Source organism: Sebastes umbrosus, chromosome 5 (assembly GCF_015220745.1).
Source record: "Sebastes umbrosus isolate fSebUmb1 chromosome 5, fSebUmb1.pri, whole genome shotgun sequence".
Lineage (NCBI taxonomy): Eukaryota > Metazoa > Chordata > Actinopteri > Perciformes > Sebastidae > Sebastes > Sebastes umbrosus.
The window spans coordinates 16,512,931-16,529,241 of record NC_051273.1 but is presented as its reverse complement, the minus strand read 5'-3'; the positions used below and the strand labels follow the sequence as shown (position 1 = coordinate 16,529,241).

The 16,311-nt window shown below is 39.1% G+C and overlaps 1 protein-coding gene and 1 long non-coding RNA gene across 2 annotated transcripts; one reads left to right on the top strand and one right to left on the bottom strand.

The window, feature by feature from the left end:
- Positions 1-8,335: 8,335 nt before the first annotated feature.
- Positions 8,336-13,455, bottom strand: dmrta2 (DMRT-like family A2). Its single transcript, XM_037769127.1, has 2 exons — positions 12,918-13,455; positions 8,336-10,537 (listed from the first exon to the last, which is right to left on the bottom strand). The coding sequence occupies exons 1-2, from the start codon at positions 13,387-13,389 to the stop codon at positions 9,630-9,632; spliced, it is 1,380 nt and encodes a 459-aa protein (XP_037625055.1). The 5' UTR covers positions 13,390-13,455; the 3' UTR covers positions 8,336-9,629.
- Positions 13,456-13,867: 412 nt separating this feature from the next.
- Positions 13,868-15,986, top strand: LOC119488007. The gene is made up of 2 exons (XR_005206846.1): positions 13,868-14,002; positions 14,479-15,986. It is a non-coding gene; the product is annotated as an uncharacterized LOC119488007 (long non-coding RNA).
- Positions 15,987-16,311: the final 325 nt, after the last annotated feature.

Here is a 16,311-nt window from a genome sequence, read left to right as displayed (position 1 = left end):
CTGCTCAGGTAGATATTACTCCTCTATATCTTTACATAGACAATAGTCGTTTGCTGCTATATTAATACTCTGGAACCTCTGAATAAAGTTGTGTCTAATCAAATGACCCCAAACTAACTGATATACAGACAACCTGGGGCCAGGTAATATTTCAGTGTAGGAATAATGGTTGGTTTTTGTATCTCTGGGCAAAATATAATGAAGCTGACATCTATAATGTGCTATATTTACTGTACATGATGGGAATTTGGAGGAAACCATAGACTGTATATAAGAAGTGGACATAGTCACCGTGATGTCAGCCATTGGTTTGTGGGCTGCCATTTTGAAGCCTCGAGTTCAGCATTTTGGTCGTCGCCATCTTATTTTTTTGCAACAATAAGTGACACGAGAGGGTGGAGCTAAGTACAACCGAACGCTGAATAATTAGGCACTTCTGCTTTGGCTTCACTTTTCAGACCAGGAGGTTGCACCGCATCATGTCAGTTGCAGACTCTGAGGACAAAACATACAAAATGTGTTAACAATAACATAAGATAAAATCATAGGCTTGTGATAAGGCCAGAAAACTCACAAATACCGCTTTTCACTCAAACCTGCACAAAACCCAGAACGCTGTGTATCCATGTCGGAAAACTTGTGTTGACACACAGAGGTTTTACCCAAGTAGCTGCTTTGATGTGAACGGGAGGCCACGTGTGATGGAAGGAAGGGTAGAGAGGAAGAGGAAGAGGGGGCAATATGTGGGGGTGAGGTTAGTGAAGGGCGCTCCGCCAGGCAGAATGATGAAAGGACCCTTCGAAGGACAGATGGGAATGAGATTCCCGAATCAATACCATCCAAGGGTGTTTTGTTATTAACGCATACAGCAAGGAGCCCACGTTCGATACTCCTCACCTGACTGCTCTGGAACAAGACCCTCCTCAAATAAGCACACACATTCACCCTTTTTCCTGTGCTTTCATCTCCCTTTCTTCCCTCAGTCACACTTTGTGACATTTTATTTTAAAATGGGAACCCCCACAGTTCTCAAAACCATTCACTCACAGTGCAAAGTGAGAAACTCGCTTCGAATCCTAGTCCTTTTGGGGCCCCAAAGGCCTCAGGGTCATTTGTCACTTTGTGCTAAATAACAAGAAATTTAGTTTTGAGAATGCATCATTTCAGCCGATGAGACTGTTGTCAGGCTATTAAATAGACATTATCGGTTGCTATAAGCACCATAGAGGTGGGTCAATATGGGCCTACTGCACCCACTAGTAGGTTTTATCATTTATTCACATAGTAGATCCCCGAAAGAAGGTATAAAAGATTACGACAGCGACCTCTAGTGACCGTAGTAATTATGACAGGAACATAGACTGTATATGAGAAGTTGACGTAGTCACCGTGACATCACCCATTGGTTTGTGGACTGCTGTTTTGAACCATTTTGAAGCCTCGAGTTTGGCATTTTGGCCGTCGCCATCTTGGTATTTGGTCATGTTGGCTTTTTACAACCAGAAGTGACACGAGTGTGTGGTGCTGAGTACAACCAAATGCTGAATAAGACATTTTTAGGCGCCAAAAAAGGTTTCATGAACTGAAAACACACTGTGAAAGGGTTAAAGTTGTAAAACGAAAACACAGACAACTCCCAGACTGGACAACACAGTGGTAGCAACCTGTCAATACCAAGGCAGCCACGCCCTAAATCATACCCTGCTCTATGGTCTATTTTACTCTAAATGGGACCATAATTTACTAAATGAACATCATGCTGTATTGAAGAAGACTTGAAACTAGCGATTGAGACCATAAACTCATGTTTACAATGTTTACTGAGGTAATAAATCAAATGAGAAGTAGGGTCATTTACTCATAGACTTCTATACAATCTGACTTCTTCTTGCAAACAGAGGAGTCGCCCCCTGCTGGATATTAGAAAAAATGCAAGTTTAAGACACTTCAGCATTGGCTTCACTTCTCAGACCCGGAGGGTGCCCACTGGTCAGGAGCAGGAGCAGAAGTCATGCACTGTAGTATCGATGGCGTGAAACTCCATATGGGGTGAAGGTCGGGGGCAATGGATCAACAACGTGTAGTTGTCTTAGTGTTCACAAACGTTAAGTTTCGCTTAGAACTTTTGAAAGTTATTTTAAGCCAAAGTGGTTTTGTTACGTAAACCTGAAGATGTTTTAATTTTTTTGCCTAAACCTAAAGAGGCCTTTTTGTTTATGTTCAAAACGTAATGTTTCATGCAGTTTTACAACATGTAACATCTCTTCCTAATTGGACGCGATGCGAACGAGTAAATATCAGATTATTTTAGTTAGCCCAATGAAGACCCTTAACCTGCTCCACACGTCAGCGAACAGGCTGAGTGATATGCCGCTTCTTTGAAAAAATGTTCGCCCTGGATCTATATATGCAAAGTTTTGCACACCTCCAACCCATTTTCATTGGTCAAAAATCAATGCTGACAGTAACTGACAGTTAATGAATATCACTCTCTCTATGTAATAAAGATTGACATCGCTCATACTATATCTGGACAATTTTTCGCACTCCATTCACCACAGTTCGCTCGGTCGCTGTATGTTAGGAAGAGGTGTTAGAACATATTGCTTTTAAATTTCACTTTTACAACATAATAGGTGTAGTAGGCCCCTAATGACCCACATCTATGGTGCTTATAGCAATAACATGACCATAACACCTATTTAATGGCCTGATAACAGTTGAATCTGTTGACCATTTAATCACAAAGGCAACTAACTGTTACAGTGGATGTTCAACTCCGGTTTACAGCAACAGCTTCAAGTTATTTTAAGACTGGTAGCTTTTATAATTGAAACAGCACTATTGTTGGTGAGCCAGCAAAGCTGTAAAAATGTCTGACTGCATACTGTAGCCCCAACAAGACTTGATTTATTGATTTTGTTTACTCATTTATCTATTTTACTGTGAGCTTACTGGGCTGTAAGAGTCAAGACTCTGAATTCAGCGCAGAGAACGCACAATTGTTTTTGTCTCAATGTTGGTTTGTTTTGCCGTTATCTATTTGTTATTCTGACAGTAAACCAAACAGCGGCTCTGAAAATGAAAATGGGTTTTATGTATGGAGTAATAACCTAAATGGATTTCTCTCTCTTTCTCTGTGTCTGCAGCACTCTGGGAGCCTGTGGCCATTTATCTGCCAGTGTCTAATTATTCATTAGTGAATACAGAGGATAGAGGAATGGAAAACATAGTTGTGCATTCACTGTAGCAGACAAGCATTTCTCTCCAAACTGATGCTCCTGCCTCCTTCTTTCTCTCACCCACTGGGGCCACAGGGGTCAACGATCTAACATCTGTCATCATGTTGGAGATGTACTGTGATAAAATTACTAATAAAGCCATAACTTACATACATTCAGTCAGTATATCTCCAAATATGATGGCTAAAACACATAATGCAAACCAGGGTGTTTACCAAAAAAGACGAACACTGTTGAATCTGCTTCATTAGGAAACAACGAGGCTAATCCTGCTCAGGTTTAGCAGAAAGGCTGCAGTGCTCAAACTCAATGCTTTACACACAAGTGACCAGCAGAGGACACTGTATGTGCTGCTGTAGCACGCAAATCAAAATGCAATGATGATGATGTGTGAAATGTATTTTTATACACATACAAAAATAAAATGTGGTCATGTTTATCAGGCTTTTGTTAATAAATGTAACTGAAACAAAAAATTAAACATATATTTTAAAGCAAGTGTTTACAGTTGATGGTTCAGATTGTGTTTAAAACTCCAATCTTTGCAGCAATCACCCATTAATGCATGCAGCTATAGGTTCCCACTGTATATTGGGTCTTACAGATGTCTGTCATGTACAATATTTTATATCAGCACTGCATATTATGCCATTTGTAAGACGAGACTGTCATCTAGTGGTGCCATCTGTGTTGCACACAACTGCCTCAATATGAAGGGAGTCAACCTGTGCGTTCTAATACTCAAACTACCATACTATTTAGTATGCCAGCAAAAGATTTAGTATGTCCCAATACATAGTATGTCAAATGCAGTATGCCAAAAAATACCAGGATGTCCTCCTACATCCGGTTGCATTTTGCAGTATACAAGCCAGCATGCTTTTCTGGCTATTCTGACCCATAATCCTGTGCACAGCAGATATAATGAGCAAGAGGGTCAAAGTTCAAGGTGTAATGTTATGAGGAAGTATAATGTCCCAATTGTATGAATACTGCATGCAACAGTATGTAATTGGTAAGGGCAGTATGTACAAAAAGTACATGTAGACTTGTACAGGCTGTGAGTCTTTGATTTGTTTGAAATGATGGCTGTTCTGCTGGATGTCTATTTTTCTACTGTCATTTGCAAAAATCTATATTTTTCTACATCGTAACAGTAGTACATGAAAAAGGTAACCTGAAAAAAATCATGTGCCTCTGTATCCTCCGGTGCTCCTAACGGCATCTGCAAGATTCCACATACCGGAGGAAAACAAGCAGTAAAATCTGATCTGAGGTCGGCTGACAATCACTCGCGAACTCCGACCAAACGGTCCAACTAGGCCGCGCTGATCAAATATGAATCAATATTATGTTACGTTAATGCCTATTTCTTACCTCAAATGTTTTCAGAATTATCTTGTAGTGCACGGTTTTGATGTAAAATGAGAAAGTTTGTGACGCCGCCGCCATTGTGAAATCTGGTGAAGGAAAGCCAAGTTCCGAGCACAGCCAATAGGAACGCTCTCTCAATGAAATGACCTGTGATTGGTCAAAATCTAGATATTCTAAAGCCTGAAAACAGAGATATGAGGAAGTGCAGAAGTCTAGTTATCTCTCCGAATACTTGAATTACAATATGCTGAAAGGTTATTATGGAATTGTTGCCCAATGATGCCAAAAATATACTGCCTACTGCCACTTTAAGATCTTTTAACACCAATATCTCACAACAAGAATGTTTCAAGACTCACCAGGTTAAACGTGGGACTGGTCCTACTAAGAAGATGTAGGCATGAATGTGTAAATTGACAGAATGGGAGTTATGATTATTATAAAAATCTATATTTTGATGCCAGTTAATCAGCAACCCCTTTAATCCGCTGCTCGGTGCACTGTGGGCTGCAGTTCTGCTGTCACACACCTGATTCAGATCAGGGCTCAATATCCGCTTCTACCGCTCAACCAATCAGCGTTAAGCATTTAATTGGGGCTGAAACCTGTTCGGTGCTGACATCAGCTGACCTGCAGGTGGCGCCACTGCTCTTTGGAAACGGGCAGCTTTCTCTGGAGGCGGTGAGATCTCTGAGTGGGTGGAGAAAGGGTTGTCATCTCTATACCAATATAACCAGCGTCCAGTCAGACATCATTATTTATAGAATAATGTTATTTTCAATTTTTATTGTGGGGAGGATTCATACAGGATTTGTAGGTTTCATCAAAACATGTTTAGGTCGGTTTCTTCCCTATAATATAATTCTGTTCATGGTCCAGATATTTCCTTATGATACACGGTTATGCACGTTTCCACATTTTTGATTTGATTATGTAAAAATAAATAAAGAATTACTTCTAAACGAAAAATTAACCTAATTTTGAATTCATTCACTAGTGTAATTGTCTTACACTCAAATGTCTTTACACCTTTTATTTATTTATTTATTTTTCCTGGGTTGTTACTTATGTATTGTGTTTGATTTGCACAATCAACTACTTCATGAGTAGTAATAATAAAGATAAATAATATTAAATCTAATAAAGATTTAATCTAATAATTGAATGTAATAAATAAATAAATAAAGTGGATGTAGCCTACAAACAAAAAAAAGGCCTTCGGAGCTGAAACTGGCCAGCTAATAAAAGTAAATATTTTATTACTCCTTCACAGATACTCTTGTCAACGTGGGTATTTACAACAGCGAAGCTATAATCTGTATGCATATAATGCAACATCAGGCATGTTATTTGAGAAAAAGAAGAAGAAAAACACATATTGTTCCTAAAAAATGTATTTTTAGGGACAAGAAGAATAAAAAATATATATATATTTTAGTGCCAAAACAAACACACTTTATGAAATGTGGTGCTTCATGCAGTTTAAAGTCATCCTTGTGCTGTTGGCACTGTTACAAAAAAAACTTCTAAATATATCAGTATGTTTAATGGTTGTTGACTTTATTGAAATTATGTATAATGCAGATTAGTTCTGTTTTATTTATCAAAGCAAGAACAGACAATAGGCCCAATAAATAAATGCATGGGCAATTTTTGTGAAAAAGATCTATCTATCTATCTATCTATCTATCTATCCTTTTTTTAGTCTTATAATTATTTTTATTATGTGAATAAAATTTCAATGATTTACCAGTAAACACCTGCCAGCAGGCCTTTGAGGATTTGCTGTCTGAAGAGATTTCTGTTGTTCGGGTGCAGAAACAAGAGTTTTAAGCACCAGAGGCCAAAATATCTGACACATTTGGAAGGTTTTCAGTTTATGCATCAATGCCTTGAGTTTTTGATGCTCCCTTCACAAATTAAAATGTGATGTGCACTGTATAAAATAATGATACTTTCCCACTTTCTTTAAAATAACATTTATTTCCAGCATATTCATACAATGTGACAGCACAGCTTGTAACATTTGAAGATGAACTGACTTGATCCAGCACTTTGTCACAAAATATTGGAGCTGACTAATAACGGATAAAAATGAAAAGTCAAATATAGCATATAGCGTTTCATATTACCAAATGCAATATATATAATACAGGCAGTTGGAAATGAACTAAAGAAACAGGTGAGATAAGTGAAATAATACATAAGGAAACAAAAAGAGGGATGGCATTTACACATCATTAGTTCAACTTGTTTACATCAGGAAATAGGGTTAACATCCGTAATCTACATCTTATAATAACTTAATTTTGCCTCGTTTAATAGTCCATGTGTGTGTGAGAGGAATGCATATTTAAACATTTCAACCAGCTGGAAAAAAAAATGTGATGGGCTTTAAAAAAGTCATAACTCTGATAAATCATTTCTTTATTTTATTTTAAATCCTGCTGCAGAATTGACATAAACTTAGTAATAAAAGCACGTGTATATAGTTTAAGCCTATGGGGTTTACTTCTTTTTTACTTTCCCAGCTTCATTGTGATTTATTTTTGGAATCTATAAATATCTTTTTCAGCTTCATATTATTTTATTGATCAGGGGTCATATACGTGGGGGAATGTCATCCAAACTTTCTTGGTCAAACATATAAAATTATTTTTAAAAATTACACATAAGTGAGTTTTTTTATCCTCTCAGACCATTTGACTACAGGCCAGATAATCCTATTATATACAGCAGCCTGTAGCCAAAAACACATCACAGATTTTCGCCAGAACATTCAACACTTGTGGCTACAAATACAATGTAATGTGTCTCTGTGGTCAGTCCACTGTAGCTCAACGGGTCCTTTAACCACAAGGTTGGCGGTTCGATCCCCGGCTCCCACTGTCTGCAGCCCACTGCTCCTAAAATGCTTAGGATGGGTTAAATACAGAGGTCATGTTACATGTATGTACCTGTAGGTATTTGATGAATGTAATAAAGTTTAAGTGTTGCCAAAACAGTAAGGTTGCAGGTCGTAAAGCAAAAACAAGCTGAAAGAGGCTAAAACGCTCTGTAGAGCTGAGGGGGAACTGCATGAATGTTCTCTCTACTAGTGACCCCTTTCACATCACACATATTAAAGGGACTGTTTGTAACTTTTTAAGAGTATAAATCTACCGGGTCGGGATCCCATGCGCGCTTGCATATGCGCGCTCGCGTGTGGCCGGAGTCTCCGCTCCTCTGCCTGCTTGTCTTCACAAACACACACCGCGCGCGTTCTCGCTGTCTTGCTCCACCTCTAGACGTGAACGCGCGCTCACTGCACACTGCAGGAGATTTAGTTTAGCTCTGAGAATATCTAGTGAATGTACAGTGGATGTTTGCGCAGAAATGACTGCTGCAGCTCCTCCAGACCAACAGAGGTTTCCTGTGTCTTGTGAAGTGACGGGGCTCCGCAGAGAGAAACGTTATCGTCTCCGACCGGGTGCCGGTGTCTACCTGCGGGCGCAGTCGGGAGGCGATAACATTTCTCTTCCTGCTTCAGCCCCGGAGGCTGAAGCAGGTAAAGCCAACACTAGGATCAGCATTGATTCATGGAGAGACCTTTGTCTGGTCAGCTAACATTACTGCCAAGCAGGTGAAATATAGAGTGGTATTGTGGTTTTAGCTGACGTGTGTCGCCTCACTGTTTTGAGCGATGTTCGTTCATGTCTATGTAGAGCGAGCACAAGCGCGAACCCGATGCTGACTTTTGTTGACTTAACGGCCACAGGTGTCGCTGTTAACAAGCGTTTCTGAAAGTTACAAACAGTCCCTTTAATTAGAAAATATTGATTAGTGCAGCTTTAAAGAGGAGTAACAGTTCTCATGCGTCTCTTCACTTCAGTAGGACCCTAAACATTAAATATTCCCTCTGTTTTACCCCTAACATCATTATCGCTTGAAAACCAGTTTAATTGACCGTTACATTATGAAGAGAAATGGTAAATGGCATTTAAAAAGCGCTTTTCTAGTCTTCCGACCACTCAAAGCGCTTTACACTACATGTCAGTATTCACCCATTCGCACACACATTCATAAACTGATGGCACGTCAAAGTGTCCTTTAGCGAGACACTGAACCCCAAGTTGCCTCCCGGGCGCTTCACAGCAGCCCACTGCTCCTAAAATGCTTAGGATGGGTTAAATACAGAGGTCATGTTACATGTATGTACCTATATGTATGTGGTGAATGTAATAAAAAGTTTAACTTTAAGTGTTGCCAAAACAGTAAAGTTGTAGGTCGTAAAACAGAAACAAGCTGAAAGAGGCTAAAACGCTCTGTAGAGCTGAGGGGGAACTGCATGCCAAGTTTGCACCTTCAGGATCTAATCTAAATACTCATTCACACACCGATGGCTATGGGAGCAATTTTGGGTTAACCTTCCTGTTGTCCTCGGTCAAATCTGACCCGTTAACAAAATTCACTATGTCATAAAAGGATTTCTTTCATCTAATTTTTATAAAACTGAGTTTTACTCTAATTTATAGCATCTGTGGTCCTACCCGGGTCAATTTTTGAGGACCACAGGGGTCATTGTGCTGCCATTAAAAAAAAACATTTAAATGGTTTCAAAACAATAGTCTAACTAAACTGTTACATCTACCCGTGTGTGATAATCCATCAACATTATGTTCTTCCGATAACTATAGTGAAAATAATTCATAATTTCTGCTTTTTTTAAATAAAAAATTAGGAAGAATTTCACTAAAATTAGGTTTATTAACCTTAAATTCTCCCCAAAAAAAAGTGTAAAACTTGTGGCAATGAGTTGGAGTGAAGTCGGCCAAAAAGATGTAACACAGAATTTGGTGATAATTTATACTGTATGATTTATAAACAGTCAAACCGGGTTGGGTACATTTTGACCCGGGAAGACAACAGGAGGGTTAAGTGTCTTGCTCAAGGACACATCAACATGTGACCCTGAGCAGCCGGGGATCGAACCATCGACCTTCCGATCTCTACTCTCTGAGCCACGCAGCCGCGTCACGGTTTCTCCGGCGTGTTGTTGACCAGAGGCCCGTACAGGCCGCTGGCGTAGCCGCCCTGCTCCTTGTGTAACATCGTCCTGTCTCTTATCAGGTCACTAAAGGCGTAGTCCATCGGTGGTCTGAAGCCCAGGGTGGGCATCAGCCCCGCGGTGCTGTACGGCGTCATGAACGCCAGTCCTCGGCTGTGCGCGGAGTAGGCCAGCCGCAGCGGGTTGAGCCCCAGGTGTGTGCCCAGAGGATAGGTGCTCGGGTCGGCTCCGAAGTGCGGTGAGTTGGGCTGGAGCGGAGAGAACGCAGAGCGGTTGCTAAGCGACATGGCGCCTGGCAACATGGGCCTCGTCGTTGTGGACGCGGAGGACGGAGGTGGAGGCTGTTGGAGGACTCTCTCTGCCGTCCAAGTCTCCTCTGCTCCGGCCTTGTTGGAGCTCTGAGCACCGCTGTTGTTGCTGTTGTTGAGGATCTGCTCGATGGCTTGAACCACGTCTTTACCGCAGCCCTGCAGCACCAGCTCCAGGACGCTCCTCTTGTGGCTCGGGAACACCCGGGTGAGGATGTCGATGGCGTTCATGTGTCTGGAGGAGGCCGCGGAGGACGGAGACGGAGACGGATCGTGCTCGTCCTTGTCGGTCTCGGAGCCGGAGTCGGAGCCGAGGGAGCTGATGACGGAGTTAGGAGTCTCTCCTCCGTCTTTTAAGGGTTTGGACACCGGAGAGCTTATGAAGGACTCGCTGTCTCCGTTCTCGGAGCCGGAGCCTCCGTGGCGGCCGTCTGGAGACGAGATGCCCGGGGCAGAGTCGCTCTCTCCGGTGGACTGTGGTGGTTTGCCCCCAGCAGCCTGGTGTGAGGAGGAGGAGCCGGACAGCTGGCTCTTTGAGAACAGCTCGTACTTCTGGATGCTGGACTCTGTTGACACAATCAGAACAACACAGTGTGTAAGATGAGGGGACAACATATACCAACATATGAGTCAAGATTCAAGATTCCTTTATTTGTCATTTTTATGCTCCACATAAACTATGAAACTATGTGAAAACTATAAAGTAATTAACTCATAATTAAGAGCACTAATAAATAAGCTAAAAATAGAATAGAATAAATAGTTACAGTTCTGCTGAGTAAACTTGACAGAGTCATAAATCAGAAAACAGGAAATAAAAACTACAAAATGTAAATCACACAGGCTTTTTAAAGACACGTGTCTATTAAACATTAGGATGAAACAGGCACCATTTTAATATTGATATGCCAAATAAAAATCACTATCTTAGAAGTTACATTGCAAGCTCACCAAAAATAGGCCATACCAGTTTAATATAGATGGATCAATGAATAATCAATAATATGAGGCCTATACTTATTGAGATTTTAATATAGATGGATCAATGAATAATCAATAATATGGGGCCTACACTTATTGAGATCCATTGGGATCCATTTTTACTTAAATTTGTTGTATCAGAACAACACAGTGTGTAAGATGAGGGGACAAAATATACTAACATATGCTGAGTAAACTTGACAGAGTCATAAATCAGGAAATAAAAACTACAAAATGTTATTCACACATGGTTTTTTAAAGAGGCAGCAGTTTTAACATGTGTCTATTAAACATTAGGATGAAACAGGCACCATTTTAATATTGATATTCAAGATTATTTGTATGCTCCACATAAAAACGAAATTGTGTTTCTTTCATCCACCACTCAGAAATTCAGTGCAAAACAATTGGTGAAAACTATAAAGTAATTAACTAATAATTAAGAACACTAATAAATAAGCTAAAAGTGGGCTAAAAATAGAATAGAATAAATAGTTACAATTCTGCTGAGTAAACTTGACAGAGTCATAAATCAGCAATAGAAAATCAGGAAATAAAAATCTACAAAATGTAAATCACATATGGCTTTTTAAAGAGGCAGCAGTTTGTGTCTATTAAACATTAGGATGAAACAGGCACCATTTTAATATTGATTGTAGTACCTTGTTCATGTTTTATATGACAACATTTGTCTGTAACACAGTTGACAAAATATGAATCAAATGTTTATTTTAATTAAAATATTTAAAAAGTCATTAGAGCTTAAGCTTTGAAATTTATGAATTTAGCACATTTATGGGGTATATTATGGCAACAACTAAATTATTTATCAAAAAAGAAAACTGATTTCTTCACTTTTTGGTTGACATGAAATGTACCCCTAATTATAGAATATCAATATGCCAAATAAAAATCAATTAGAAGCCACATTGCAAGCTCACCAACATAGGCCATAACAGTTTAATATAGATGGATCAATGGATAATCAATAATATGAGGCCTATACTTATTGAGATTAATTTGGATTGATCCCATTTTTACTTAACTTCTATTGACAACAATGTTTATTAATTTTAATTTGATTTTAGAACTGAAGGCTGGATGTTTTTACACTTCTCCTGCTCTAAAAAAAAACACAGAACTGCACTTTTTATTCTTTAAAGGTCCCATATCATGCTCATTTTCAGGTTCATACTTATATTTTGTGTTTCTACTAGAACATGTTTACATGCTGTAATATTAAAAAAAAACTTTATTTTCCTAATACTGTCTGCCTGAATATACCTGTATTTACCCTCTTGTCTGAAACTCTGTGCATTTTGACGGAATTGCATCGGAATTGCGTTCCTAGGCAACAGCTTGGGTCCATGTGTACTTCCTGTCAGCTGATGCTTTTCCAACCACTGCAACCAGGAATAAACTGGGACACATTTAGAAAGTTTATGTTTAAAATTGTGTCAAGGGTCTAAATATTGTATATTCGTGACATCATGAAGGGACAGAAATCCTGACAGCTTGTTTTCAAATGCAGAGTTTCTGAATATGGGCTGTGTGTATTGAGCGTTTCGATACTTCATAGTATTTAAAAAAAGATAAGATAGAACTTTATCAATCCCGAAGGAAATTCTTGTGCCAGAGATTGCTCAAAAATACAACAAAATTACAACAAGTTCAAGTGTATAAAATACAAGTGTATAAAATAAAAAAGTACTATTTCAAGCACCAGTGCCTAATAGAATAACAATTAAGTAAGATACATTTTAGTAAAGTTAGTAAATAAGATAAGATAAGTAAAATAAAAAAAGGTAAAGTACAAGCTAACAAAACAGAAACATAAGTAATACTGCACATGTTGGACATTTACAGTATATAGGACTTCTTTATAATAAAAAACATGAAAATCTCATTTTTTTTTATAATATGGGATCTTTAAATTGATGCGTATAAAGCTTGCTCTCCACTCACCTGAGTTGCTCTCGCTGTTGACTGCGGTATACACCTCGTAGTTGGGCCTCGGTGGGATGATGCCGTTGGCGGCTGCCAGAGCCAGCCCCTCCGCTGTGCCGTAGAGCAGCTGCAGCTCTCTGGCCTCGTTCTCCTCCTGCGCCTGCTGCCTCCGGAGCGCCACCTGAGCCGCCATCACCCGCTGCCTCTCTGCGATCAGCGTGCACTTGGCGCACATGCAGTCCTTCCAGCGGCAGTACCGCTTGTGGCCCTTGAGCGCGGACACCACGCCGTGGTTCCTGCAGCGGGCGCACTTCGGTGTGCGCGGGTATTTGTCCGCGGCGCGCAGGATGAGCGGAGGGCCGCGGAGGAGGCTGCTGGCCATGGACACCGGGATGGAGACGCCTGCAGCGGCCGCCGCTGCTACTGCTGCCGCTCCAGGGTGGAGTTGAGAGGCGGAGGAGACTGTGGGGGGCTCCTGTCTCATATCCATGAGTCCGATGATCCTCACTGATCTCACTGAACTATACAGAATGAAAACTGGCTTTCTTCTGCTGTTTGATTTCTACTAGTATTGAGTCGGTCACATCTGCTCAGCGCGTTCTTAACATCTCTGGTTCAACAGGTGAAGCCAATCAGAATCAGAATTTAGAATCAGAATCAGAATCAGAATCAGAACTCTGGTTCAACAGGTGAAGCCAATCAGAATCAGAATCGTGTTTATTGCCAGGTGTATAAGAGGTATACACTAGGAATTTGCTTTGGTTTTGTTTTGTTGCAAGTTAAACAGTATCATAATAATAAAAAAGAATAGATTAAAAACGTTAGAATAAAATAAGAATACAAAAATTGAATTTCTACCAATAAACAATGACGAGATTATCGTGCGTAAAAACCTATGATCGAAACTCTCTAAAGTTAACTAGGAGTCTGAAAAGAAAAGAAGAAAAAGTATATGAAGTTACTGTGGAGTTTAGATCCGAGAGGAGCAGCAGGAGCAGCCGAGAGGAGCGATCATTCCTCCACCGATAGAGAGTTCAGTCTGTCCAGGAGGAGTCGAGGTTGTTACTCGCTGCAGCCTGAGACACTAACTTCCTCCAGAGATTGTCAGTGGATACAGATCCTTCTCTCTCCTCTCTCTCTATTGTTGCTCCTACGTTTTCATTAGACAAAATTTGACAACAATGTGGCGTCTGTCATTGGCCAAAAGGGGGAAGGAGCAATCTGATTGGCTTGCCTCTTTTTTCTACTGTGTCCACCTGAGTTCTTCTTCCAAAAATATCAAGTGTTAAGAATCTGAAGGGAGTTCAAGCTAAAAATCGATGCTGTGTATTTCTAAAAAAAATATTTTATAGATTTTAAAACAACAGCCTGTGTTTTTCCATTTATTCAGCGTCTATATGCTGCCAAACAGGACACCAGAGAAATTAAATAATAGCTCTAAAGTGAAGGAAAATGTTCATCCCTTCCAAGAACTTTCTGTATAAAATATTCTGTATCATTTGGCGTCCCCACTCTTGGAGTCTAGATGTGTTTATGCTGCTAATTATACAGACTACAATCAGACTTTTTATTTCCCCAGAATAAAGATGATGCGTGGCTGTAATCTCATCAACCTGGAAGGTAAGTATCATTTATTTTATTGATTCAAGAGGAGGCGAAATTTGATCTGTGAGAAAAAAAACCGAAGTGTATATTTGCAGAGTGTTATTGACTGCAGAGAGAGGAGATATCGATGATGCTAAATGGTTAACTGACACGGTTCAGTCGGCTGCAGGAGAACTACGGAGTGTTTAACCCGGTTCACATTATAACCTCGTCTCGTGGTCGCTACAGCAGTCTGCATGTAACCAAATGTATTTGAATTTTTTAATAAATATAATAACATTTTTTATGAAGTCTTTATGAAGAGAAAAAATATAACCATATATGACCATATAACCTTATGCTTCATTTACACTATAGGTTGCATCCAAAATATTATTTATAATATACGATATATTATATAATATTTGGAAATATTATTTTGGATATGAAATAATTGTCGTTGTATGGAGTTAATCATGGATTAATTACAGGTTTACGTGTCGTTATTTCGTTTTTTTCAAATGTAATGTGACAATATCTCAAATGAAACTGCTCTATAATAACGATTATTCGATTTGACACATTTTCAAGAATGTTTTTTTAAAAAGTAAATAGTTGCTAATTTTTCCCTTTTCCTCTAATCAGTCCAACACGCCCAATAGTGCCACACAATAATAATAATAATAATAAACAAACTAATTTGTTTGCTCCGCTTTTGCGCATGATTATACACGTTTAATAATTGAATTACATACAGAAATAAAACCAAAAACATTTCGTTGTTTAATTATTGTTTAAAAATATGTATTTAATTTGTAGATTCCTCGAAATTATTATTTGTTATTATTAGTGCTATTATTAAGATTTAAGTTAATATTACTGCATATTATCTCAGCTTAACGTTTATCATTATTTATTCTCGACTAAACAAATTATTTACCGCCCATACAATGGTTAATATTAAAAATATAAATATTATAATAATAATTATTATTATTAGTAATAGTTTTATTGTTTTTGTTATTATTAACAAAAATACGAAATTCTAATTAAAGTCTAATTAAATTAAGGTATATTTTGACATCCACAGGTTAGAATTAATTGTTCTATTCGGACATAATATAAAAATAGTGTAGGTTTCTGTATGAACGGTTCCCCAATTTCTTTTTTTTTTCATTCATTTATTTCTAACCTTATGAGCGTGAAAGAGAAATAGGATTTAAAAAAATATTTCCTCTGTCTTCATGAAAGTCTATAGAATAATGATTTGTCACTGTACTGGTGTCGTCCTCCCATCGCCTCCCATTAGGTGTCTAAAGATAATAATAATAATGTCTGTGATGCTTCTGGAGATTTAAGGAGTCCGCCGCGCGCACAGCTACAAAAGGGCAGCTCGCGCTTAACCACCTGCTTCCTCACCTGTTCACTCAGGAGAGAACTCACGCAGCTATTTGAATTCAGATTAAAAAGTTAAAGATTTTTTTTTTTTTTTAAATCAACAATTGTCATTTCCTTGGAGGATGATAACAACAACAGTCTTAGTGATGAAGAAGAAGAGGAAGAAGAAGAAGAAGTTGAGAGCTGATGAAGAAAGAGAGAAATGGCTGCTCTGTGTGTGCATCCTGCAGCTCTCTCTTCTCTCTCTCCTCTCAGGCTCATTGTTTACTTTCTGAATCACTGTAAGCAAATGCCATCTGTTTCCCTCGCCGCTGTCATCTGCACCTTAATTACCTAGCCAACAGGCTAATAGAGACGATATTAAAACTACATCTTTCTGACATTCAAAGTAATTATCTGCATGGGCGACGAGCTCACGAGGAGGAGGAGA